This window comes from Podarcis bocagei (genome assembly GCF_964188305.1).
Source record: "Podarcis bocagei genome assembly, chromosome: 6".
NCBI lineage: Eukaryota > Metazoa > Chordata > Lepidosauria > Squamata > Lacertidae > Podarcis > Podarcis bocagei.
The window spans coordinates 57,228,638-57,254,545 of NC_138130.1; the positions used below are offsets into that span (position 1 = coordinate 57,228,638).

The window sequence follows — 25,908 nt, forward strand, 5'->3', positions numbered from 1 at the left end:
GCTCCATTGTAGTGGTGTGAGTCTGTAGCAGTTACCTTGAATTTTCTGCTTGATGGTTTGTATAGGTTGTACATTCATTACAGAATTCAGTACTCAGGCTTCTCCAACAAGCGTAGAAAGCAGGAAGCTGTTTGCTGAATGGCACTCTTCAAGTTCTTAGAACTTGTGCAGCGCTATTGGTTTCCTATTGAAATTGGAAATACAATAGCTTGTCCTACTGCTCACTGTCAGGTCATTACCAGAATCTCAAAAGCTGGTTGCTTTTTAGGACAAGGAACACTTGAGGAAAGAACAGGTTGGCTCATCAAATGGCAGGTCAACGTGCACCCCAGTCAAAGTTTTAACAAGGTACGAACAATTCTGATGGGGCTACCTTCTATAAAATGCCCTCCCTCTTCCACCTTATACAGTTCCAATCCCCCGTTTCTATGACAGTGATGACATCCAAACTGACCTAGGAAAGATCCAGTTGCACAGATGTTGAGCTTAAAGTGGTGAGTTGCCATTTCACAGTGTCATGTTATTTCATTTTCTGTGACAAAATATGCAATCTGGTATAGAACTTGGCCTTCTGAAATTCTGCTTTCATTTGTTTAAACTTCCTAAGGGTGCAGGGGGATGAAAAGGCCTGGCAAGTGATTTCTGAATCTAAGCAAGCCAAATGGCTTTAGGTATGACTTTCAGCAAGGTCCTTGGCAGCCTGCTTCCCCACAACCAGACCACAGTATAGAGGAAGTTTTTAATGTTTGATGCCTTACTGTGTTTTAATTTGTTGGAAGCCACCCAGAGTGGCTGGGGCAATACAGTCAGATGAGTGGGATATAATTATTTTTTTGTTGTTGATGATGATGATGATAATTAATACTGTTCATTAGATGGGACCCTTGATCCACTTAAGTGTTCAGGGCACTTTGACTCTCAGTCAGCCCGGTTTTTCAGCAGGCATATTGTAGCTACTGTATATGGTAATTTTTATTTCAGCAAATCAAACCAAAAGTTTAGAATAGTAAGTGCTTTTAGACATATGCATGAAACCTATAAGGGGCATGGTGTTTGTTCAATGATGCTACCTTGTGAATCTGAACACTACAACTATAGTGTCCAAGTGGTATCTCTGGCATTAGCAGTGGCAAGAAAACACCCACATTTGGGTGATGGATATTTTAAAAAATGTCCTTTGTATACATTACTTAGTATTTTGGTAAGGATATATTCTGAAACATGGAGGACCACAAACAGTAACTCCCTAGAAGAGCTAAGTGACCAGGCTGGCATGTAAGGGATTAGGCAGTACTTGAGGAATCCCAAACCAAGTTGTTAAGGCTCACCAAAGGACTTTGGCAAGTGCTCCAGAAAGGTACCTTCACTGTCAAGTAGCTCTTGAATCTAGAGGAAAGCTGTCAACTGAGGCTCCAGCAATTAAAGAAATGTTGGACAATTTAGAAGCCAACCAGTCATTAAGGCCCTAGCTTAAGGCAGCAGTAGCACAGACATACATCGCAGATACAGGGTTTGCTGGATATATAAACTCATACTGGAGCACCTGGGAAGAGACCTGGTCTGGGAAGAGGCCTGCCTGGTGAACAGTCTTTGAAATCACCCCCCCAGTCATGTTGATACCACTTCTGTGCATTTTGATAGGCAGAGTGGCATAAGATAAAACTTGAGCACATGTTGAGCTGGAAGCAGAAAGGACTATGTAGGGATTAACCTTTCATCCCTTGTCAGCACATCAGATCTAATTACAGATTTCATTGGGGGAGGGGGGCCAAATTCTGGATTTCTGAAGGATTTTTATTTGAAATCCACTTGTCTTTCACTCAAGGACAAAGCAGAAATGAATGCAACTTGCCAGTTTTCATCTTTAGGCTTCTGGGGTGTGCCTCTGAACTACAACTCAGCCAGTTACTAATGGGTTGCATCCTTTGGCTGTTGCTGAGGCAGCTGCCTGGTTTCACCAAGGCCGAAAGGAAGGCACAAGATGTTTAACAAAAATAGCTCAAATCTACAAGCTGCTGTGCAGAGCTGCCCCCACAGCCTATTATTTTATCCTGCTGCTTTTAAATACAACTCCTGTGAGTTTGGGATGCTGTAGGACTGAAAAAGTACCACTGATACATGCAGTGAAATAATCCAGCAAGAATAGAGGTTATTCTGCTGTTTTACAGGTACGCTTCCAGAATAGCTAAGATGGGCTCTGCTGGGGTTCAGAGCAACAGCAGAAGCAGATTAGAGCATTTGTGACAATATACATAAGACTGAAATATAATGATGCTAACAGATAGTAAAAAGGTGAAGAAATCCAACTTAAGATATATTTGTTGTATACACAAATTGAAGCACTGTTGTCTTAGGAACGTTACCGATTTCCTTAGTGCCATTGTTTTGCAAGAATTACCCATTACTATTATTGCAAACACTGAAATTATGCTGAAGTTACACTGGGTGACATCCAGTGGCAGTTCATACCATTTCAACCTGCACAATGGATTTTTTCTTCCTCCCTGTAGCCATTTGTGTGACCCCAAAATCGGCTTCTTAGGTCTGGGGGAATTCCCAGAGCAAATTTTGGGGCTTTATGGAAGTCTACCCAGATGAAGAAAGGAAAGCACCATTGTACAGCTTGACATTTGTTTCGCAATCAAGCAAAATGTCTACCAATGAATTTAAGAGATGAACAAACTGCATAAATGCTGGAGTAATGATATTTTTTATCATTTGCATTCTCTCTTCCTTTACTACTACATGTCACATCTACTAAATTTACTAAGAAAACACTGCAAAAAGTTATATACACTTTGTGAATGTACAGAAGACAAAACATTTTGTCGTGTAAAATTTTATTTTCTTACTTTACTATATTGACAATTTTATGCACAAATATTTTAGAGTAAAAATAGAAAATAATTGTTTTATGTAAAATTCAACACAAAAGAAATACATAATTAGCAGAATATGTGTCCTTAAAGAGTAAAAATGTATGCAAAAACCCCTCCATTTTACAAAAAATTGGGAATATACCTTCTATATTTTTCTTCTGACAGCCACACAATGCTATTTGACATACAATAATCCATACCTTACTGAAGACCTCGATTAGTCACAGATTGTCCCCACAATAAATCTGACACGTATGTACTGTTTTTAAAACACATCAGTACTCTATGCATGGGGAAAATATTACAAGAAGTGCAGCAAACTTACAAAGGAAGTATAATGAAATTTTAAAATTCAGAAAATAAATGCAATGTATATATAATAAAAGGCCATGTGCCATGTTTACTAATATGGCTTATTCTGTTATGTGCAATTATGTGCATAGCTGAGAGTATATTTATGACAGCATTAATATATGTAATTTGTGGTCACCCTTGTCTATCCCAAGGTTTACCGGCGGCCTTTTACAGGGAAAAATTAGATGCCTGTACACTTCAAACACATCTTAAAGAGATGCATATGAACGAGTAATGTAAGTTATGTTGCTTGTCTTCCTTAGCACTACATAAAATGTCCAAACCCTTATTTTTAGGAATGCAGCTTCTCTCCCCTCCCCTTCCCACCCCAGCTATGGACTAATGGCTCCAGTGATGCATAGGAGAGTTCAAAGTCTTGATATATGATTAAAGTGGGTTTTTTCACTTACCATAATTATCATTCAGACTTTGAGAGAAAACATATTCTTAACCAGCTTGACTAACAGCATAAAATATTAGTGTAACTTAAACTGCAATCCTGTAATGTTAAATACAAGTCCCACTGGAGTCAATGGACTTAACCGGCCATCAGAAACATTAAATGTCACCCAAAGGTTTAAACACTTTCTTTGCCTAATGATGTTTAAATACCAGAATATCTTCTACGTTTCTAAGCAGTCTGAAAATAAGCAAATGAGTCGAGCTGTAACTACAGCTACAATCTTACATTCCCAAGACTAAGCTACATTTTATGTTCAGTGCTTTTTACTGTAAGCCTGTTTTTTAGCTCTGAGTGATTTGCTCTTACAGATGAAGGCCCTGTTTAACATCTGCACTTTCACTGATTGTTAAGTGAAACCACAACTTCAAACGAGTTTGTTCTTCTAATTGTGATGATTCAACAAAAAGCCTACATTCAGAACAAAGGGATATTTATACCAAACAAAGGGAAGACGAAGAAAAATAGCATAAGCTCATCTAGATTTAATTTGGTTATCTTTTAAAAAATGTTATCAAATTAATTAACTATGAGTGATACACACCCTTTTCTGTCCAAAGCATCATAACAACAGCTTGGAAATTTAAGTAATTTAAAGAAAACTGCATTTTTCTGTATTTTAATACAGAGGTCTATATAACATTGAGAAGTCAAACTTCTTATCAATTTACCTGCAGATTACATTTTATTTCTCAGCAGGTAGGGGCTTCTCTCTGTGATTAACTTAAGTCTTCAGATCAAAGTCAGCTACACTGCAAGTATAAGCAGAATCAGCTGATATACTCTGCAGTGTAGATTAAAACAAAGCAAAACCTATTCTTTGGATGAGAGACAGCATTTCAAGTTTTTAATCTCGTAATAGGAAAAATGTGGAAAACTTTTTTGTGCCAGACATTAAGCTTAGCAATGTCTCTCAAGATAGTTAAGCACTTTCCCTCAAATACACTTTATCTACATATTTTATCAAAATACTCATAATTGGTTTTTGACCTTGCTGGACTTAAATTTGGATTTCTCTTCAGCAGTGATCTCCCAATTCCTGCCTATAGTACACTCCTTTTGCGATGAGAAATCATCTTAGGAGCATGGTACTTTTCAGTGTGTTTACTACAGCCTGACATGCTTAGATAATGAGCATGGTTAAGAGTAGCTGCCTTACCTCTGGAAATGCATTACTTTTAATTTGGTAGCTTAGAAATGGAAGTGCAGAGAACTAAATTCAAAATATTGACAGGTTTACATCGTGTAAATATGCTTCAATTTCTCGAAACGCTGGACAAATAGTATGGCATAACATGGCACCAACCAATTGTGAGCTCTCTTACCGATCCAGCAACTTGTCACATCATGTCTGTCTTCATGCTGAAGAATCTGGAGTGCCTTTAACATACATGAAATATATACCTTTACGTGAAAAAGATCCAAATTTATGGGAGTCTCAGTTCTCCGTAGAAAAACCATGCATCATATTGAACTGCCAAGGAATGAAGTAGCTCCCATTTTAGGACCAGAAACTGCTCAATATACAAGAAAGGCCTCATGCTCCCAAGCTTTTAGGTCCTGGTACTCAGTTATCTTTTTCTGTTTGCAGAGATGCCGTAGCCAGTGCAACTGCTGTGACGGGTTGTGCAATACCATGGAGTTGCATCTTTGCCAGTTTCTTTTGTTCACACTCTGTGACCAACCGGTTCAACTCTGCTGCGCTGTACCCAATGAGAGTCTTCAAGTCACAGACAAATTTGTATACAAACCTCTTGCCTTGCACTTTGCAGATCATGTCTCCATCGTAGTAATACCTTCATTTAGAAAAAAGGGAACAAAAATTCCTTGAAAAAGTAACTGATGATAACTAACATGGATGATAACTATAAAATTTGATAAAGGGAAAAATAAGCTGCCTTTCTAACTTAAAGCATGTCCCTTGCCTCACATCTAACAAGATCTCGAAGGTGGCAAAATGTAAGGATGACTTTGCAGACCATCACAAACTTATTTTCCTTTTGTAGGCCCTGAATTACAGTGCAGCCTCAGCTGCTTGAGAATGTCTATCTGAATGGAGGCTTCAGAGAGACACTTGAGCCTACTTTCTTATCACCTAGAGAAACCAACAGTCAGTGCAAATGGGTCTTCTGATATATGCAGCCTTGCATATTTGTTTGCTCAATTTAACCTATGCAGCAGAAAGAATCTACTTTGCCATTGCTTTATGCATGAAACTGGGTCTTGTGGAGTTCAACACCACTGAATGCACAACAGAATCACTATGCTTGTGATAGGACAACATGGATACACAGTCAGGAGATGGGCTGCATGTACATTGTCATTATAGTTTTGTGGAAAATAATAATGTGTATTCACTATTGGAAGCTGAGGGATTATGGGTTTTAGTTAAACTTTCAACATCTAGACATATAGCCTTATTACACTGAATAGCCGCCAATAGTTAAATTTTGCCTTCAGCTGACTTTCCTAGCTGGCTATAAAGCAGAGTTAATATATGTGACAGCATGCAGTTAATTAAAGTTAATAGTTTACTGAAGTCCACACATTCAGAAGGGGAAGCCACTTTAAAGTATTGTCTAAATCAATATGATGAGCAGTATTCAATTTAATTAATTAAATTGACACTGGATTTAAGACAGACCAAAGGAAGTACTTCTTCACATAATGCATAGTTAACATAAAGAATTTGCTACCACAGGATGTGGATATGGCCATTAAATTTTAAAAGGGAATTAGAAAATTCATGGAATGTAAATGGAACCTGAATATTCAAAAGCCGTGTACCTTAGAATACCACATGCCAGGGACAAAGAACAGGAAAGCCATCACCTTCATGCTCTGTTTGTGAAGTTCCGTGGGCAACTGGGAGTTACTGTTAGAATCAGACTCTGATCTGATCCAGTATAAGCAGTTGTTATGTTCTTAACTTACCGTAAAGCACGGCTGAGTTTCTCATAGTTCATAGTAGGCTTATTTTTACGTTGTCCCCATTTCTGTGCAACTAGCTCTGGTTGATTTAGTTTGAACTCTCCTTCATCGCCAACCCATGAAATGCAGTCTCGAGCATCTTTGTCAGTCAGAAGCTCAAGCAAAAATTGCCAGAGTTGGATCTGGCCATTGTTTCCTATTAAGAATGAAATGATTAAAATGCAAATGTAAAGCCATGTTTTTCATCTCATTATGAGCCTCACTTGTGAAATAGGCTAAAATGTTTTAAGTGAATAAGCTTTCCAGTAAGCTAAACTCCTTGGGGTAAGAAATTAAACATAAAATATATTCAAGATAAAATAAATATCCTGACTGATTAAAAAAAGTTTAACTTGAAAGCTTGCTCACATTGTGTTCCATTTTAATGGTCCTATTACCCTACTATTGTAGAAAAATTACCCTTAACCTGAAGGAAATCTGCAATCAATACACTGGTGTATTAAAAACCTCATATCCCAACCTTATTTAAAAAATAGCTTTATGGAGTTTGTATCTTTCATTAATGTAAATTTTAAAATCTATTTTTGTTGTGTCTATTCTCTCTGTTGCACAAGTTGGGCAGTATTTTATCTACCAGCTATGAAATCATTATTTTTTCTGTCTTGATGGTTCTCCCTCCAAGAGACTTCAGGTTGAGATAAATTATTTTAAGAAACAGGAACTTTGCTCATTCAAATAAAACTGACCTTTGTTCTTCTAAGATACTAACAAATTCTACAGTCTCTCTATGGACTGGAGTAGTCATACTTTATGGATACTTAAAATCTTTTGGTTTTAGTTAAAAGAAAATACCTGTTCTGTTCCCAGGTGAACTTCTATCTTCTCCAGAAATCCTTGGTGCTCTCTGCACTTTTGCTGTCTTTGCACTGCTGTTGATGACTTTAATAGTGGTTGGAGTAGCGGGCTGTACAGATGCTGGAATAATCTGCACAGCTACAGAGAAAACATAAGATTAAAAATGGGTATTAGATGCATAAGCAGAAATTCCCATGTCAGACACCAAGACACAGGAACAGCCCAAGATATTACAGACATTTGACATGGAATATAATCATATGAGCTAGTTAAAGAACAGAGGAACATGTAATAAAATATTACAAATGCTGGTGAATTTACATTATGAGATCATTTTCTTAAACTTTAGCTCCAGTAATCTGCACTATACAGATGAAGGGATATTGAACTGGAGATAGAATAGTTTTAATATTTTCTCCGAAGAGTATACAAACAGCTTTATTCAGCCCTTCTATAACCAAAGACCAGATAACGTCCAACAGCATTATCAATAAGTCATCTGAAAAATGGTGTCATTGCCTGGCACTTGGAAATAAACATTTGTGATGGAGTTAGTTCCCTACAGAAATATGTCTGGAACACCAAAGTATTTTCATTTTTTATTATTATTAGTTACAATGCTGCATCAGAAACAGTGATTTTTGGCACAGCAAATCTTTCACTTGGTCTGCATAACTAGGGAAACCAACCTCTGTATAATTAAAGAGTTTGTATTAAACACAAAATGAATTTCTGAGTTGTGAAGTAGTGACGGCTTGTCAACTAATCTGTAGAGGGGGAACCTTTGACTCATGGGCCAAATCAGGCCCACCTAGGTTCATTATTGGGCCCATAAAGCTGGTATACCAAAGTCATGGCCACCTGCCTCATACAAAAGCTAAGTTTGCAGTTGGTGCCAATCAGTACTGACTGAGAACCCTGCTGGGATAAGGGGTACTCAAAGAGTCTGCAGGCTCCAGTTTATCCCAAATGGAGTTAAGACAGTATCAATAAGCAAGCTTCTTTCAGCAAGTATCATCCTCTGCAACCCAGCTGGAGTTCAAGTCTATTTGGAGGGAGGAGAGAGATAACTATCTATCTATCTATCTATCTATCTATATGTGTGTGTGTGTGTGTGTGCGCGCGCGCGCCACGGCATGTAATTTATTACAATAGAGTATTCCTAAAAATTCTGGTTCTTTCTGCAGACCACTGAGCCTCCATGCAGGCACTCTTAAGAGCATGCTCCTGATTCTTTCCTTTGAAACAGGGTCACCTGATATCATGTTGATGTCAGGTGATGTGATAGCAGTCAGCCCAAGTCACCTGTCAAAGTCTCCTGTGGAGGATGGGGGAGCACAGCATCTCGCCTGCCAGCCAAATCCTATTCCCCACCCCAGTCTATAATATCATTTTTACATTTTTATTGAAAAGCTTGAGGGCTCTGCCACCACAAATCTGAAGTGTGCATCAATGTTACCCCAAATTTTGTGACTACTCTAATTTATGCAAATACCTTCTGATTTTGCATGTACAGTCACACCTTGGTTCTTGAACGGAATCCGTTCCAGAAGTCCGTTCAACTTCTGAAAACGTTTGAAAACCAATGCATGGCTTCCGATTGGCTGCAGAAGCCGCATTGGATGTTCAGGTTCCAAAGAACATTTGCAATCCGGAACACTCACTTCCGGGTCTGCAGCGTTCGGGAGCCAAAACGTTCAAGTCACAAGGAATTCAACAACCAAGATACGACTGTATTCTTCTTCTACTAGCCAAGAAAAGCAAACAGGTGAGCTTGATACTGAAGCTTCTGTACCTTTCGTAGTGCCACTTCAATAAAACTTTTGTTGCTCCTCTTTATTTGCTCCCAAACTAAGAAGAAAATAACAACTATCCAAAGTCTTTTCCAATAAAAGATTGTGGGTGAAAGCACCATAGAAATAATAACCTTACCAAATTTGCTCTGCCTAGGAGGACAGACCTTATTAGTTACTCTTTACTCCCAAATTGTTTGCACTCTCTTTTTAAAGTATCCCATGAGAAACGCCAGTAAGCTGCTGCTAGATAATCCAGGAATAATTTAATATTGAACTACTGCTCAATATTAAAGCCCCACAGCAATGGGAATACACCTCGCAATAGACCTCCTGGTTCACTGGTCAGGTGCCAGTGCAAATGCACCATTAGAGACAAATGTTCTTAATTTCAATTTGATTCCATCTTTAAAAGGTTAAAGATCAGCTTCCAAGTTCAAGCATTTTTATACAGACTATGATACGACTCTGTTGAGAATACTATTTCTTTAAAACAAAATCATAGAATGACAACTTACGTTGATCAATAGTAACTGTAGCTATTTCTCCAGAGTGTTCTTGGCTAGCCAGCACATCTGGATATACAAGAAAAATATTAAATACTAAACTTTGGCAACATTTTCACTTGAAAAAATGAGGAAAGAACAAAGGAAAGTGCTAATTTTATAAAGAATATAAGAATTAGGAACATGCTTGAAGTCTAAAGGCCATGCAGGGAAAAGAAAAAATAAATACACATCTATAAAATTTATAATGTTATTAGATTTATAGACAATTCTGTATTTCACATTTCTTTCATATCTGGTAATTTTAAATAATTACCTTCTGTTGCCTCATATATATTTTTAACTAAAAGAGGGGTAGGAAGTATAGAAGCACTTAGATTCTAATAGAGATTGAAGAATGATTTAAATCTTACTTTAAATTATCAGTAACTCTTCTCCTGATGCTAAGAATACTTGCATCTTGAGAAAACTAAACTGCTATAGTGTTTAAATTATCCGTGTCTAGAAGCTGATACATACAGAACCCTTACAATTTGAATTGTGCTTATGTGTACAGAGCCCTAAAGTGTCAGTAGCATTTTAAGTCATAGTGACTGAATGCATACATTACTTGGTAACTAGGACTGCCATGATGTAGACTTTTTATTTTAAAACTTTTATTTTAAAAAATCAAACAAGATACTTGTTGAGAAAACTCACATACATTTTCGAAGAAGTTCCAGGTGGCTCCAAAGGATTTCTCCCCGAGGGACCCTCTGGAAGAAGTCCTCTTGACTGAGGCTGCACAACTCTCTCCCAGGAATGCTAAGAGTATTGAGATCTATGTCTGTCATGCTGAACTCCTTCATCACCCATACTACCCAGTGCAGTACCTGGTCAGTTGACCACTGTACTGGATCTAGGAAAGAAGAGAAATATTCTACTTATTTTTCCCAATGTTGCAACAGGCTATGTTAGACCATCATCAGCATACATTCAAACAAAGTATTCTTAAAATGAACATAAAAGCCCAACAGATGGCAGGTTCATGCAGCTGAAGCAATAATAAAGAAAAGGAATTCTGATATATTATCTATGAAAATCTTACTTTCCAACTACTTTCAGATCTATACTTAACTAAGTATCAAGTTTTCAGAAAATAGCTTTATTATGACAACCATTTTCAGAGACATAGTGGTAACTCATGGACTTGTGTAGTCTTTTTTCAAAGATCCATGACTACATCATTATGTTGAACATATAAATTTATGGAGATGACTGATAGCTGCTAACTTCAGATGTCACAACAAAGCGCTTCCGACTGCTTCAGTCTCCCCTTTCCATGCGAAAGGAGGAAAATGTAAAGCTTCTTGGCATGGTTTTGAACAAATTGCCATTCCTCTTTATGTCCAAATATAAGAAAATATATTTTATTCTATCCACAGTTCTATCCACCAGGATCTGAAGCCAGTGTGATCCTGGTATATCTGAACTAGGTGTCACTGGAATAAATTACAATATCACATATTCTGAGGTAATGTTAAACTCTAAATAATGACATTAAACTTTCAAACTTCCTCCCCTTCTATATACAGGAAGAAAGGAGAGTAAACAACCCCAAGGCTCACACTTGCTTATCCTTGTAATGGTAAAACTAAGATTTAGTGTTACATCTGAACCAGACTGCCAAGTCAATCCAACTCTCTAGTAGTGCGGTCTACTCTGAATGACATGAACTATCCAGTGCTTCAGGGATTGATTGATTGATTGATTGATTACTAAATTGGTACACCACCATTCATCTGAAGATCACAGGGCAGTTCACAACATAAAAATGAGAACACAAAATACAAATCAACCAAAAACAAACCAATAACCCTGCTCCCACAAACATTTAAAAGGCCATAGAATATTAATCAGCTAAACATCTGGTTACAGAGAAATGTTTTCGCCTGGTGCCTACAGATATGTAATGAAGGTGCCAGGCAAGCCTCCTAGGGGAGAGCATTCCACAAATAAGGAGCCATGGCAGAAAAGGTCCACTCTTGTTTTCTGACCCTCCAGACCTCTCATGGAGGAGGCACACAAAGAAGGGCCTCAGATGATGATCACAAGATCCAAACCAATCTCTCAAAGAAATGTTTAGCTACTACAGTTTGACAATTAGAAAATAATTATATTTTCACAGCTTATTCCCCTTCTCTGAACTACTGCATACATCAGAGAAAATGCAAATCTAAACCTCAGCAAAAGAGGTTATGAATTCCCCCTGCTTATATGACATTCCCTTGGCAATGATGCTGAACTGGCAACATGAAACGTTCACAGTAGAAACTGAATGTGCACCATATTTATTCAACATCACTTTGTCATTATTACAAATCAGACATCTAAGCAGAACTATCTGCAAATGGAGGAGGAGACAGAGAAAAGAACCATAAAGATATACATGTGCCATTGTATATAATTTATTACCATAGGGTATTCCTAGACGTTCCTGCTCTTTTCGGTAGCCTTCTAATGCTGCAGCCCAACGAGTTACTTGTTCAGATGTTTCATCAGAGATGGTGGTAATATGTTTCGTTCCATCCAGTGTTATCACTTGAGCTTCTTCAACAAGGTGTGCCTCAGTTTCCGTATGGTGGGCATCTGGATCAATCACGACCTCAACAGTTTCTACTGGCTTTACAATTTCAAGGATGTTTAACTTTGGTTCTATTCCTGTACAGAGAAAGAGAATTGAGAAAACACCACACAAAATGCAAACTACACAAAGTGGAACAGAACAAATTAATCGTGTTCCAATTCCTTATATTGTATTGAATTGGAACTCGATTAATTTGTTCTGTTCTGCTCCTTACTGTTCTGATAAAAGGTTAACTATACAGTCCTGTTTTTATTATATTTTGCACATTGCCTTGGGACATATGTAGAAGGCAATTAATAAACAACAGCAATCATACATTAACCAGTGAGCAAATAATTTTATTTCAGAGCCCTCTTAAAAATTAAATCTTTATAAATGGCATTTTAACTTCAATTTTAAAGGCTTCATTCCAATACTGTCATCACTTTAACATTTAAAATTCTAAAAAATGCTATTCATTAATATTTTGTGAAATACAAACTCTGAATTCCCAGCTCACCAACTTTTACTTTATCTCATTTTCTACCCACTAGCTCCCAATATCGACTTTGACCTTATAGTTTCATCATTTAAAAAATCATATGCAGGTTTAAGCATCAACATCTATATAATCAATAAGCTGTGCAAAAGCATTTGCAAGTCTACAAAGTCCTTCAAATCACTAAAAGGAAACCAATTTTCCAGATTAATCATTCTTATCTGCTCACTGACATGTATTACTATGAAAGTTTACCCTGTGTAGTAAGTTCACAATAACTAAGCTGTAATGTGCATATTTATATCCAACCATTGAGAAATAATATTTGAACAGAAAAAGCTATTACTGTAGGTCAATAACAAGGGCTGCATACCAACCCTGCCACTAAATAGTACTGTTTTTAACATACATCTCCACCAGATGCAGGAAACATCATAAATCTACAGAATTAGTTTTTTACCTTGCCTTGATATTACTTGGACACTAAGCTGCACTGTTCCATCTGTCTTGACACCTTGATCAAAAAGACTACGATCTGGATCCAGCTTGATAAATAGAAATTCAAAGAAAGGTAGTCAACTTATTATTATGGGTTTGTTCACAATAATCAGGACAGGACAGTTGATGGGAGAACACCCTTGGGGGGATTTTCCAGGTGGATAGGGCTCCATGGTTGTCTTCAGTGGCCTTCCTCTCTCGTGGAATCCTTCCCACACAACACCTGATGGGTCACCATAATGGTATGTAGATACATCACATGCCCTTATCATACAGCACTTTTGAAACCACAGTGTTGAACATGCATCAAAGATATGATCTCCAGACTTTGTTTTGGGAGGCCTATTGAACACAATTGGAGGTATGCTCTGCAATATCTTCGATCATGCTTTGTTGTTCTAGACCACTCAGTTAATATTTCTGAGGATATGGTTGGTGTGTTTCCAGATAGCTGTTTCTTTCCTGCTCCTCAAACACACATATTATTTAACATTATATATATTTTTTGCAATTATCCATATAAAATTATATGGGGGGGGGGGAAATCCCTAGAAAATTGCAAGGTTTTATTTTACAGGCAGGGGCTAGTTTTGTCTCCTGAGAGAGACTGTGTGTTTTCAACAGCAAAGACAGGACTCGCCTTTCAAAACAGTTATTTAGGCTAAACCAGTCTCTTTGCAGCTCTACCCTGCCCTCTACCATGTATCACCTAAAAGGCAGGCCAGCTTACTTGTTATAATTCAGCATTCCCTTATTTGCTTATAAACCTGAATCTATTTTGTTTTCCTGAACGAATTGTAGCTTGAATATGTTTATCTGGTTATAACTTACTTACTCAAAAACTCTGATCTAAACAAAAGTCTCAGTTGTTGAAAAATATGCTAGATATGATACAGAGGTAAAGTTTTGTTGAGTTAAATGAAAAGGTGGCCATGTATCTATGTCCGTTTAACTCTTGACTGATGTGCATCCCCTGGTAGAGATAATTATATTCTATGCAATGCGTTCCAATCAATTAATATTGATAAATATATACAAGAATAAAACCGCCAAGAGAAAATGTAGGCAGAAGATCAAAGGAGTCCTACTCAGTATAGGCCATCCTTTATATTAAAACTTTTAACTGTAATGCTTTTGCTATACCTGTATATCCTGTAGGCAGATTTCATGTGCTTCCAAAGAACACTGAAGTCTTGGTTCCAGTAGTTTCTTAAGATTTCCAACCGGTTCATTGATATCAATAGCCTGACTCACAAATTCTGCAGTGGTGTAAGTTTGCTCAACAATGCTGAAACAAAAGAGTTTAAAAGGGGTCTTGTATTTGAACAAAAACTACTGTTAGAATGTGCTAGTGCTAAACATTCCAGTAAGAGACATGAACCTCATTTGGAAAGTTTTAAAATGGAACAACTTTTGAGTACATATCTGAAGCTGGATTTGAACTCCCTTAACTGCTCTGTGTGTTTTTCTGTAGTGATCTGAACTTGCACTGAACTGAAAATGCATTGGGACATAGAAACCATGACTATAGTGGGGAGTGGGAAGAATCTTACTGTTGATGCAAAGTTGCAATGACATCTAGGTCATTGTCATATCTGAATACTATCTGACTAATCATGCAATTAATGAAAAAATCCTAGGAATCTGCTAATTTTTTAGCAGAGTACAACTGGGATCAAGATAATAGCTATGTGACAAAGATACACAAATGGAAAGATATCAAGGGAACTGCAAGACATGTGTCACAAAGATTCCACAGGTTATAATGAAACAGGCCAAGGACCAAAAAATAATGGCAGTGATTAAGCAGGGTAAAGCCCCTAAATCTGACTTACAATTAATTGTATTTTAAGGTAAAGTAGTATACCATTTAAGAAAAATATAGGTAGTATAACTGTAGGGAGGGAGATGCATCTGTCCATCTTTTCCCCCTCCAATCTTTGCCCACAAGCTTGTGAAACAGAAATATTATGCACAGTTATCTTGCAGTTTTTACAGAAACATGCATGCAGTAAATGTTTTCTTAAAAAACAAAAAACAGTTTGGTTTCTGTCAAATGAAAACATCTAATCACTATACAGCTGGAAAAAAGAAAGAAACAGAAAATGCTTTTAAAGTTGTGATTATTTATGCTCAGAGAGACTTCCAAGAGTTAGATTTTTTGGCCCTTGATCAAGTGGAGAAATTAGCTCAGTCGAGTAAGTGTTGAGACTTAATCTCATATGGAGGATGTTAAATGAGCAGGAGTTTTCAAATGGAAATTACTCCTTCTTTTGCTTCTTTTGGTGAAAGAAGAAAAAGTTTCTATCAGAAATAAAGGAAGTAGAAAATGGAGAAAAAGCAATCAGCAACTTGTTATCTGACATTCAACAAACTTGAATTTTTCCACTGTGGGTGAATTTTAACGTATAGAACCCAACATAAGAAAAAAGCTTTGGGTTACTGAAATACAGCTAGACACTTTCCGTGGCCTCTTTATGGCAACATTCTATCCCAGGTGGGCTAATCTGATTCAGCCCAAGGGCTGCATTCACCCTTTGCCAAGCTTCCACATGTCAGTGATGAAGATGGCCACCCAACACTCACATGAACATGCACAACGCCCCCCCCCCCGCAGATCAGCTCAAGATGGGCATTACTGCACCTCCCTCTTAGTTAAATGAACAATCTGATGACTGGGGAGTGGGTGATTTGCATCAATATCAGGGTGCTGGGATTTAAATATCTGCCTTCCAAGAAATGTCTTTATTAACTTTTTGATACCAAATTCAGTGGGGTTTGGGCAGAAAAATTTGCTTGGATGGATGCATTGGGCCCCCACAAACAGGGGATTAGCCACTGTTCTTCTACTGCAACACTCTAAACTGGATTTACAGTAAACACTCGTCTCTCTTTCCTGAATTTGAAATGCAGCTCCAAAAAAACCCAAAACAGCAATACATGCGTGCACTCCTGTGGACTCAAATTATATACCTTTCTTCAGTGCACTCTTGTTTCTCTGTTCCATCAATTTCTATTTCTATCAATTCTTCTGCTTCTCTTTTAGTCATGGCTGAAATGTTTCAAGAGGCAATCTGCAAAATAAAATGTGTCTGTTTGTTTTTACACATTACATACAAATAGAAATAACAGGTTCAAAATAAGTACACTTTATTCATTCATTTACTTTTCACTTGAAAATACGATCTATTGGTCTAGTGGGGTTTCTGCATAGGTGGTTTAGGGCACAATCCAAAGCCATAAATATGGAGCAAGATTTCAACTGGGTGCTGAGCTAATGGTTAAGACCACTAATATATCAAAATAACATTGTCATTAAAATTATTCTGATGTTTGGTAGCTTGTGGATTCATATCCTTTTTTTAAAAAAAAAAGGCTTATACAGTATAAAACAGATGTCTCTTTTAAAATATTGCTTTTTCAACTTGCTATAAATCTCAAATGCTGGCTAATCATTCGTTTCCTTTCATCTTTCCATTCCTCTGCTGAATTCAGAGGCAGGACATGCAACTTATGAATTATGAGTAATGTCTAGAAGTCAGCTTGAAGCAGTTTCTGTCTGAAACACTGAAGTGATGCACTATTTATCATTCGACTTTATATTATTAACTTTGCCACAGCTGGATCTTTCTCCAAAGAGAACTGGAAAATATAACTTTCAAGAAGCTGAGGACTTTCAATGTGTTATTTCGTTTAATATAAGCTGCTGCCAGATTTGGGGAAATGATCACAGTATGATTTAAATATAGCTAAAGTGGTAAAAACCTTCACACTTCGGGGCAAGAGCACAGATATTCTTAATAAAGTAAGCAATTTGTTTCTAGTTATGCACACTGCTGTAATTGCCACTTGAAAACAAAAACAAAGCACTATGATTATTTGTTCCTGGACCATCTCTTTCTGAAGTCACATAAATGTGGTTCCAAAGTAAACATAATGATGTCAAACTAAGGTATTGCTTAAAAAAGAGTAAAAACATCCCAATGTTAAAACACACCTACAGGGAAGTTCCTGTTTTATTGGTGGAACACTTTTCGAAGTGTGTATACACTAGTGCACACAGAAATGCACCGGGGCAAGGGGGATGCTGTATACTTCATAGTAGTATACAAGCCACTGATCAAGATATTTTCATTCGTTCCAAAAATAAAAATATTGCATCTCAGCAGGTGCCAGTACTGCCTGCTTCACTTAATGTAACAAAACATCTATGAAGAGACCTAATCCTAGAAACGCAGAGTTGGAAGGGACCCTAAGGATCCTCTAGTGGTCCATCCCCCTGCAATGCAGGAATATGTAGCCGTCCCGTACATTATCATGCTCCAACCAACTGAGCTACATCATCTCCTGATCTAATCTCTGGTACCTTTTATTTGCATATTAAGGCACGCACAGAATAACCCTCGCTGTCGCATGTACACACTTCAGATACACATGGAGAGAGATAGATGAAGTTGTTATGTTCCTTCGCTTTGAAATAACCCCTCCGACGTTTGACAGGAGGCCGAACGGCCGAGATGACCCCGCCAGGTTACACGGAGTGAGGGAAGGGGGCGGCGGCTGAGCGAGGCGGCGGGAAGGGTCCCGAAATGTCCGCCGGCTCCTCCCGCCGTCGCCGCCGGGCCCGTCTCTTTCCCAAGGGAGGCGATGGCGGCCTTGGACTCCGGCGGCCTCTTCCATAGCGGATGACGAGCAGGGCGAGCGGGGACGTCTCTCTTTCCCGCCCCGCCGTTTGAGAGGAGGAGGAGGAGGCGAGGAAAGGGCGCCGCCGCGGTATCGATGGCGGCGGGGAGGCCCTTGAGGCGCGCAGGGCTCCATCCCGCCTCAGCCCAGGCCTTCCTCTCCCTTCCGCCCGCGGCGGCGCCTCCTTGTTGTTTGAACTCGGAACGGAAATGAGGCTCGCACCGCGCGGGGCAGAAAACGGAAACAAAACACAAGAAGCGAGGAAGCCACGAGACCCCCCCTTCCCCCCCGGATACAGCGCGAGGCGCTTCCCTTTCTCCCCCGCCCTCCCTTTCCAGCCGCGCGCCCCGAAGTCTCGCGCCTCAGGACTTACCAGCCGCCGCCACCTCAGCCTCCGTCACAAAAAAACAAAACGCAAAACCCCGCTAACCCGCCAAAGCAGGCGGAGCAGCGCCCGCCGCTTCCCCTCCCCGCGCCTTTTTTTTAAAGAAAAAAAAAACTTTCCAGCCGCGGCGGCTGGATCAGCCCCACCGGAGCCCCTCACGCCGCCCCTGCGGGAAGAAGGCCGCAGCGCGCTCACACTCGGGCAGAGAAGGCTGCGCGCGGGGCCCTGGCGGGGGAAAAGCGCACACACACATACAATCCCCCCCTCCGCGTCAGGGCGAAAACTACAATTCCCGGCGTCCCTTGCGAAACTGCCGCCGCCTCCCGAGGAAAGCGCCTCAGTCAAACTCAAACTAGCTTTTGCTCTTTTCCCACCCGCCTACCTGAAGCCGGAAGTGAATCCATCCGTTTCCGGTGAAGCGGGGACGGGAAGCAAAGGAGGTACGTCGCTGTTTCTGAGGCGCTCCCCCCCCCCCTTTCAACGGGCTTGCTTTCTCTTTTATGCAGGGCCAGTGCAAGGGACTCGGAGGCTTAAGTACGGCGAGGCGGCCTAGAATTGTGTCGAAAGGCCGGGGGTTCAAAAGAGAAAACTCCCGAAGCTCTTTGCGCCTGCTGGAGGCGGGGCCGAGTCAGGCCCTCCCTGTGACTGCGGGCTCTGGCAAGGTGACCGGCGGTTCCTCTGCGGGGTTGAATCCGGACGGGAGAGAGCGCGGCGTTGAGGAGGCCAAGCGGGCGGGTGCGTTCGCGTGGGCCTTGGTGGTTCGCCTCAGTCGGTGTGAAACCGCCTTCGAGTTTAACCCTCGTTTAACCTCCTTCCCGGGCCTTTGAATTAGCAGGCTTCTGCGGTATCTCAGGAGGGGGAATGGTAGCATTTCCCCCGCGGTCAGAACTGTCCATTCGCTTTTGCGTTCCCTCCGGGCCCAATTTGAGAAAGGAGAAGCGGGTGGTGGGTGGCTGAGTCTGGTTTCTCGTTCTTGTCATGGTCTGCATCCTGTTAAGAGGACAGATGAACAGGCAAGGAAATGCAGCAGCAGAATCGGGATTGACAGTGCGCCCACACCCCTGTTCTAAAGTGGGCCTTGTCAGATGCCCAACAAACGCTCCTGTTGCCCAGCCTCTGCTTGTAGCTCTTGCTTGGTACTCTCTTTCTGACCTAGTTTCCCACCTGCAACTGCCCCCAAACAACGCTATCCCTGAGAAGAACCAGAATGTCACTCTGCATGTTTCTAGACTGAGATGTTTACTTAAGCAAAGCTGTAGTTATGGGGGGGGGGAGCTAGCCACTTTTTTTGCCCCAGTTGAAGCCTCCAGAGGGGTGCTATTACAGTGGTGCCCCGCAAGACAAAAAACTCGCTAGACGAAAGAGTTTTCCGATTTTTGAGTTGTTCTGCAAGACGAATTTCCCTATGGGCTTGCTTCGCAAGATGAAACTTCTTGCGAGTTTGTTTCCTTTTTCTTAAAGCCGCTAAGCCGTTAATAGCCGCTAAGCCGCTAATAGCCGGGCTTCGCAAGACGAAAAAACCGCAAGACAAAGAGACTCGTGGAACGGATTAATTTCGTCTTGCGAGGCACCACTGTAATACGTCCAGCCTCTGTGCGTATGCAAATGCATGGGGTGGGCGCCCCAACCTAAGTACCCTTAATAAGCAGTTATGGAATTTTAAAGCATTTTTAAGGGTGTATTGTTTGAATCAGGAGAATGCAAGAAAAGAACTTCATAACTTCTATTGATCATTTGTTTTTAAAAGCTAAGAATGTTTCAGTTGAGAGCCGGTGTGGTGTAGTGGTTAAGAGCGGTAGTCTCGTAATCTGGGGAACCGGGTTTGAGTCTCCGCTCCTCCACATGCAGCTACTGGGTGACCTTGGGCCAGTCACACTTCTCTCAGCCCCACTCACCTCACAGAGTGTTTGTTGTGGGGGAGGAAGGGAAAGGAGAATGTTAGCCGCTTTGAGACTCCTTAAAGGGAGTGAAAGGCGGGATATCAAATCCAAACTCCTCCTCCTCAGTTTAGCCATTAGAATAAGGAGTAGTGGTGGAAATGTTCCATTCAAATTAATGGGCATGGGGGAGCAGTCTGTTGGAAATTTAACTTTCCCCATTAACTTTGGCTGGATGAAGGTGGGGAACCTTGAGCTTGGGGAGCAGAGAGGTGTCAAATGAGGCCCATCTGGCCCCGAGTACTCTTTCCTAGCCATCACCCATCACTGGACCTGCTCCACACCCTTCTCAAATGGTTTTGGCTGGCTGGATTGTGTCCATGAACTAAGGAGACCTGATGTTTCTATTATTGTTGGAATGTAGTGTGTTGTATTAGGTTAAGGGTTGCTTTTGTTGCTTTGCCCACTTATACTTCTAACTTTGCCCCCTTTTAACCTCTGCCTCACCCATCCTCGGAAGGTTGCCCATTTGGTAATGTGGCCCTCAGGCTGGTAAAGGTTCTATACCTCTGGACCATGTTATCTGTTATAGTGTCAAGCATCTTACAAATTCTTCATCAAATCTTATATGCTTCTTGTCACCAGATAGTTTCAGAAAGAAATATTGAAACATTAAACAAAAAATCAGTACACATTCCATTGCACCCCTGCCACAAAATGGTGCAGTGCTAACTTAGAATGCCCTGCGTCTGGTCGAAACTACTGTGGTGTCCCAATGAGCTGAAACTTGAAAGTGGGCTTCCCCAGTGGAACTCCAGCTGTTGGGAGGTTCAGATAGGAATAGAAGTATGTAAGATGTAACTGATAGTTCCTTTTGTCTTTCTAGCTGAAACTTCTACAAATACATCATGATTCTCAAACAGCTCTTCAGGTTTTCTTCTGTTTTCCGTTCCGCGATCTCCTTCCACTTGCATAGAAACATCGGCTTTTCGGCCATTGCTTTTAATAAGGCAAAGGAACTTGATCCTGTGCAGAAACTCTTTTTGGACAAGATCAGAGAATATAACACAAAGAGCCAGTAAGTGAATGTAGTAAATGCAGAATTTCAAGGCTCCAGTCATTTGATTATCTTGTGGGCATTTTGATAATTTTCTATTTAATTTTTATATTGTTGAAGTTGGTTCTTGGACAGTACTTGACTCCCAGTAATAACAGCCTGCTATGAAATATATATGGATATAAATGTATTTCTTGCGTTAATTGTTTGCTTGTGGAAAGTAATCAAGTTCTGCAACATATGGTAACTGTTGAGTAAATTCATCTAAAGCTTTAAATCAGACACATAAATTAGACTTTTGAATAAGTTCTCAAAAGTTACTTGCCTGGTGGGAGCTAGTGGAGGAGCAATGGAGAGCTCTGTTTCTCCTCCAGCAGCCTGTAGTATTTCTGTGCTGGGCACAGAGAATGGACAGAGCACTCCATTCCTCCTCCACATAATATACATCATATTAGGGCTGTAGCCTAAAAGTCCTTTAGTCCATAGCATGATATTGTAATTGATATCCCTTAGCAGCTCCTCCTACATTGAGTTGTACAATGTCTTTTAAGCTGCCTCTAATAATCTTTTAGAGTGAAAGGTAAAGCATAAATCTTCTTAAATATATAAAATCAGACACCAGGAACCTCCAGGCAAGTGCCAGTTAGGACTGGCAGGGGTCCTAATTGACCATGACAATGCCGCCTGCAGTATTCGTAAATGTGAAGTTTGCTGCAGAGCAAGTAACAATATGGGCGCAAAAGAACAACTGGCAGTTTAAAGTGAGCTTCCAGTTGTTGTTGTTGTTGTTGTTGTTGTTGTTGTTGTTTTGCATTCAGGACTTGTTGATCAGCTGCATTAGGGGGCTCCATTTGAAGGCACTTGCTGTCAGTACTGAATGCAAACCCCTTTGAAGGCATGCTTTCAGTGCCAACTGTCTGATCAGTGACACACTCAGCACCAAAGGGGCTCTCTGTGAGTCCCCCTTCATTTGTTTGCAGGCATGATTTGAATTCAACTTTGCACACAGCTTGTTATTTGAAGTTGTTACCTGACATATAATAAAAGCAACAGAATGCTATTTCCCACATAATGGTCTTGCATACCTAGCACAGTTGTTGCTATAGTCAGTCATAGCAACTGTTCTTGGGATGCTGAATTTATTCAACACTGAACAGTTGCTGTTCCACAAAGTTCACAAAGTATTAGGTAAACAATAAAGTACAAATATGAAAGTTGTGCTGTCTGTATTATTGCTATAGGATTTAGTTTTCTCAGCAATGAAACATTTTCCCCTGTGATATGTAGGGGGGAAATTCAGCCATACTTATTAATCCCATTTTATATCTCACTTTTTCTCCAGTGAGTTAATGGCAGTATACATGGTTATTCCTCACCATCCATGCTCCCAACATCCCTGTGAGGTACATTAGAGAGATTGTGACTGGCCCAAGGTTACCCCAATGAGTTTTAAGATTTGAGCATGAATTTGCTCTGGGTCTCCTTGGCCATAGTCTGACACTCTTAACCAGAGTTATTGCTCTAAATAATAAAGCTTAACACACCCTCCACCACCCCAAAAAACCCATAGCACCTGGCTGAAATAAATTAATTATTATTATTATTATTATTATTATTATTATTATTATTATTATTATTATTATTATTATTTATTTATTTATACCCCACCCATCTAGCTGGCCCTCCCCAGCCACTCTGGGCGGCTTCATAGAAACCAAAAATACAGTAAAATATCACACATTGAAAACTTCCCTGAACATCTGAAAATCTTCCCCATGCTCTTCCATTGTGGGCAGCTGCTTATATTTGCTTTTCTGCAGCTGTGCTAATATCAAAAGGAAGATTTGCTGGCTCCTGCCTCTTTTCCAGTTTGAGATTTCTTTGTTCTGTCTTTTAGACTTCAGTGACTTCCACAGAAGGGTGTTGGTAAATAGTTTCCATAACGCATGTAAACTGAATACAAACCCATGCCATTTTCTGGCATTTTTTAATATCAGTCACAATATTGGCCACCTTATAAAACTGTCATGCAACCAATTCTTAGATTTGTTGTATATTTATATTTTGTGGCTCTGCAGATTCCTAACTTGCATCAGCCCCAACCAGCATAGCCAATGGTCAGGGACAATGGGAGTTGTAATCCCAACAACATCACACCCCTGATTTATATGTTCTTTGTGAAATTACTCCAAGACCGCATGATCCCCCTCCAATTTTATTTTCACAACCATTCTAGAAGGTAGACTAAAGTAGCTGTGTGTGTATATGATCAGTTCCTGGTCACCCAGTCAGCATAAGGGTTGAGTGGGATTTTCATTTAGGTCTCCTTGATGTAAGTCAGGGTGGCCCAACTTTTCATACCAAGTAGGGCACAAGCATACTTTAGCACAGAACCCGGGGGCTGCACATTCTTGTCATGTGGGGGCAGGGAATAAGAGCAAAATTTGACACAAACACACACCTCACGCTGCCTTCCCAAAGCTGAGAAAGCACTAGGTAGACTTTATGAAGGAAGAGAGAGGACTCTAGGATCCCGTCAGAGCCCTCACACCTCCTTCCCAAAGCCCAGCACCTCGCTTACCTTGCTTTGGGAAGGCAGCTCAAGGGCTGCAGGAGGTGTCACCCGAGGGCTATCCAAAAAGGCCTCAAGGGCCTCATGTTGGACCACCCTGATCTAAGTCAAATACTCTCACTTCTACACATTATTGCTGTCTCTCGCCTATGGAATCGTTTGTCATTTTGTAATAACAGTTCTCAAAATTACTCTGTAACAAGTTATTGTAACTGTAACAAGGGTTATAATTCACGTAGTGTGAAAACTCATTATAGGCATCACTGTACACTAAAGATCCTATACAGTGGTACCTCGGGTTACATACGCTTCAGGTTACATACACTTCAGGTTACAGACTCCACTAACTCAGAAAAAGTACCTCAGGTTAAGAACTTTGCTTCAGGATGAGAACAGAAATCATGCTCCGGTGGCGCGGCGGCAGCAGGAGGTCCCATTAGCTAAAGTGGTGCTTCAGGTTAAGAACAGTTTCAGGTTAAGAACAGACCTCCAGAATGAATTAAGTACTTAACCTGGGGCACCACTGTACTTGAATTGTTCTATTTGTGCTACAAGTTCTCTGTTCGCCAAGTGTTTGTGATTTATTTAGATTCTTTCCCCATCCGTCACTCTAGATATAACAAAGCTCAATTAACTCTTGCATTTGTAGGAAAACTGGTGGCCCTGTTGATGCTGGTCCAGAATATGAAAAAAGCTTGCATGAACAAATGGTCAAGCTCCAGCGGGTGTATGGTGGTGGAGATATGACCAAATTTCCAGAATTCAAATTTCAGGGTAAGCTTTTAAGTTTTAGGACTTGTTTAGTAATGTTAAAACATGAGAGTGGATAATTGAAATATTAGAAATGCCATGTTAAATAAAATAAGTGATTTAAAAAAACCTTTACTAACTGGTTGCTGTCAGTAACCGCAGATATTTTCACATATTTTTAAGCGTACTTTTGTGGGATGGGACTTACAATATATATTCAGGATTGGCTTTTAGACATATTTCAGTAAACTAGTGAGAATGAGAGAGTGAGTGTGTAAATGGGCTCAAATGTTGTACCTGACATATATATGCATATATATATGTATGTTATAGCGATACATTCGTATTCTTGTTCTCTACATAGTAATCTTAGAAGTCGGTTCTGTTTCCAGTAATAACGTTATGCATTCATACATTGTTTTTAAATTTGAGATCAACAAGCAAAAAGACAGTGTAACGTCTTTATTTTTAAACAATTTAGTTCCTATTGGTTTTCTGGGTTTATGCAGCTGAATGATTTTAATTATTAATTCCTTGAACCATTTGTATTTTAATTTTTTTATCATTTCTTAACCTTTGGTATATTATATATTTTGTGTATTAAATTGTTGTTGTTGTTACATGTATATTTTAATATAAATAGATATTTTGGTTAATGTTATTCCTCAGTATTGCATTAGTGTATATATTTACCCTGTGGGAAATGATGGCTGAAACAACAATAAACTATACATATACTCTCTATGCATCTCTTTGTAAAGCAGCTAATATTTACATGTAGTAGGAACTTGCCTTGCAAGCAAGTGTGGCTTTTGCACCATTTACACTGAAGTAGACTCTGTTCTTCTGTGGAGAACCTGCATTTAAAAAGGAATAAGTGTTATGCTCCAAGAGTGCTGATGGGCCCTCTCCTCTCTTGCAGATTTGTGTAGCTAAAGCTGCAGTTCTTAATTTCTGGCAAATTGACAATAGAATCAAGTTGTAAAACTATCTATTTAGAAAACTTCACTTTGAAAATAAACTGACACTTCCTTTCATTTTTCCTATATGACAGAGCCCAAATTTGAAGAGGAGCAGAAGTGATGTGATAGCAAGTACACAAGCAGCAGCAATGTGGCTGGAGGTGTTGAATAGGCCCACGGTTGTAATTTAAATAAACAGTTCAGTGTTCAAATGTGAATATTTGAATTCTGTTGAATGTAAA

General features: G+C 39.8%; 2 protein-coding genes across 10 annotated transcripts; one reads left to right on the forward strand and one right to left on the reverse strand.

Annotated features, from left to right (window-relative positions):
* Positions 1 to 2,823: 2,823 nt before the first annotated feature.
* On the reverse strand, positions 2,824 to 18,590 carry GABPA (GA binding protein transcription factor subunit alpha). Of its 5 annotated transcripts, none has more exons than XM_081199656.1 (10): positions 18,437 to 18,590; positions 16,354 to 16,454; positions 14,524 to 14,668; positions 13,343 to 13,427; positions 12,233 to 12,478; positions 10,482 to 10,676; positions 9,791 to 9,847; positions 7,477 to 7,617; positions 6,628 to 6,820; positions 2,824 to 5,489 (listed from the first exon to the last, which is right to left on the reverse strand). In XM_081199656.1, the coding sequence occupies exons 2-10, from the start codon at positions 16,428 to 16,430 to the stop codon at positions 5,261 to 5,263; spliced, it is 1,368 nt and encodes a 455-aa protein (XP_081055782.1). In that variant the 5' UTR covers positions 16,431 to 16,454; positions 18,437 to 18,590; the 3' UTR covers positions 2,824 to 5,260. The 5 variants fall into 5 exon arrangements, with proteins under 5 accessions (XP_081055782.1, XP_081055784.1, XP_081055785.1 ...); XM_081199658.1 differs by lacking the exon at positions 18,437 to 18,590 and adding an exon at positions 17,804 to 18,329; XM_081199659.1 differs by lacking the exon at positions 18,437 to 18,590 and adding an exon at positions 17,774 to 18,329.
* Positions 18,591 to 18,771: 181 nt separating this feature from the next.
* On the forward strand, positions 18,772 to 25,908 carry ATP5PF (ATP synthase peripheral stalk subunit F6). 5 transcript variants are annotated; one of them, XM_081199733.1, is made up of 4 exons: positions 18,772 to 18,888; positions 21,212 to 21,403; positions 24,604 to 24,728; positions 25,759 to 25,908. In XM_081199733.1, the coding sequence occupies exons 2-4, from the start codon at positions 21,234 to 21,236 to the stop codon at positions 25,785 to 25,787; spliced, it is 324 nt and encodes a 107-aa protein (XP_081055859.1). In that variant the 5' UTR covers positions 18,772 to 18,888; positions 21,212 to 21,233; the 3' UTR covers positions 25,788 to 25,908. The 5 variants fall into 5 exon arrangements, with proteins under 5 accessions (XP_081055859.1, XP_081055861.1, XP_081055860.1 ...); XM_081199735.1 differs by lacking the exon at positions 18,772 to 18,888 and adding an exon at positions 18,949 to 19,220; XM_081199734.1 differs by lacking the exon at positions 18,772 to 18,888 and adding an exon at positions 18,949 to 19,183.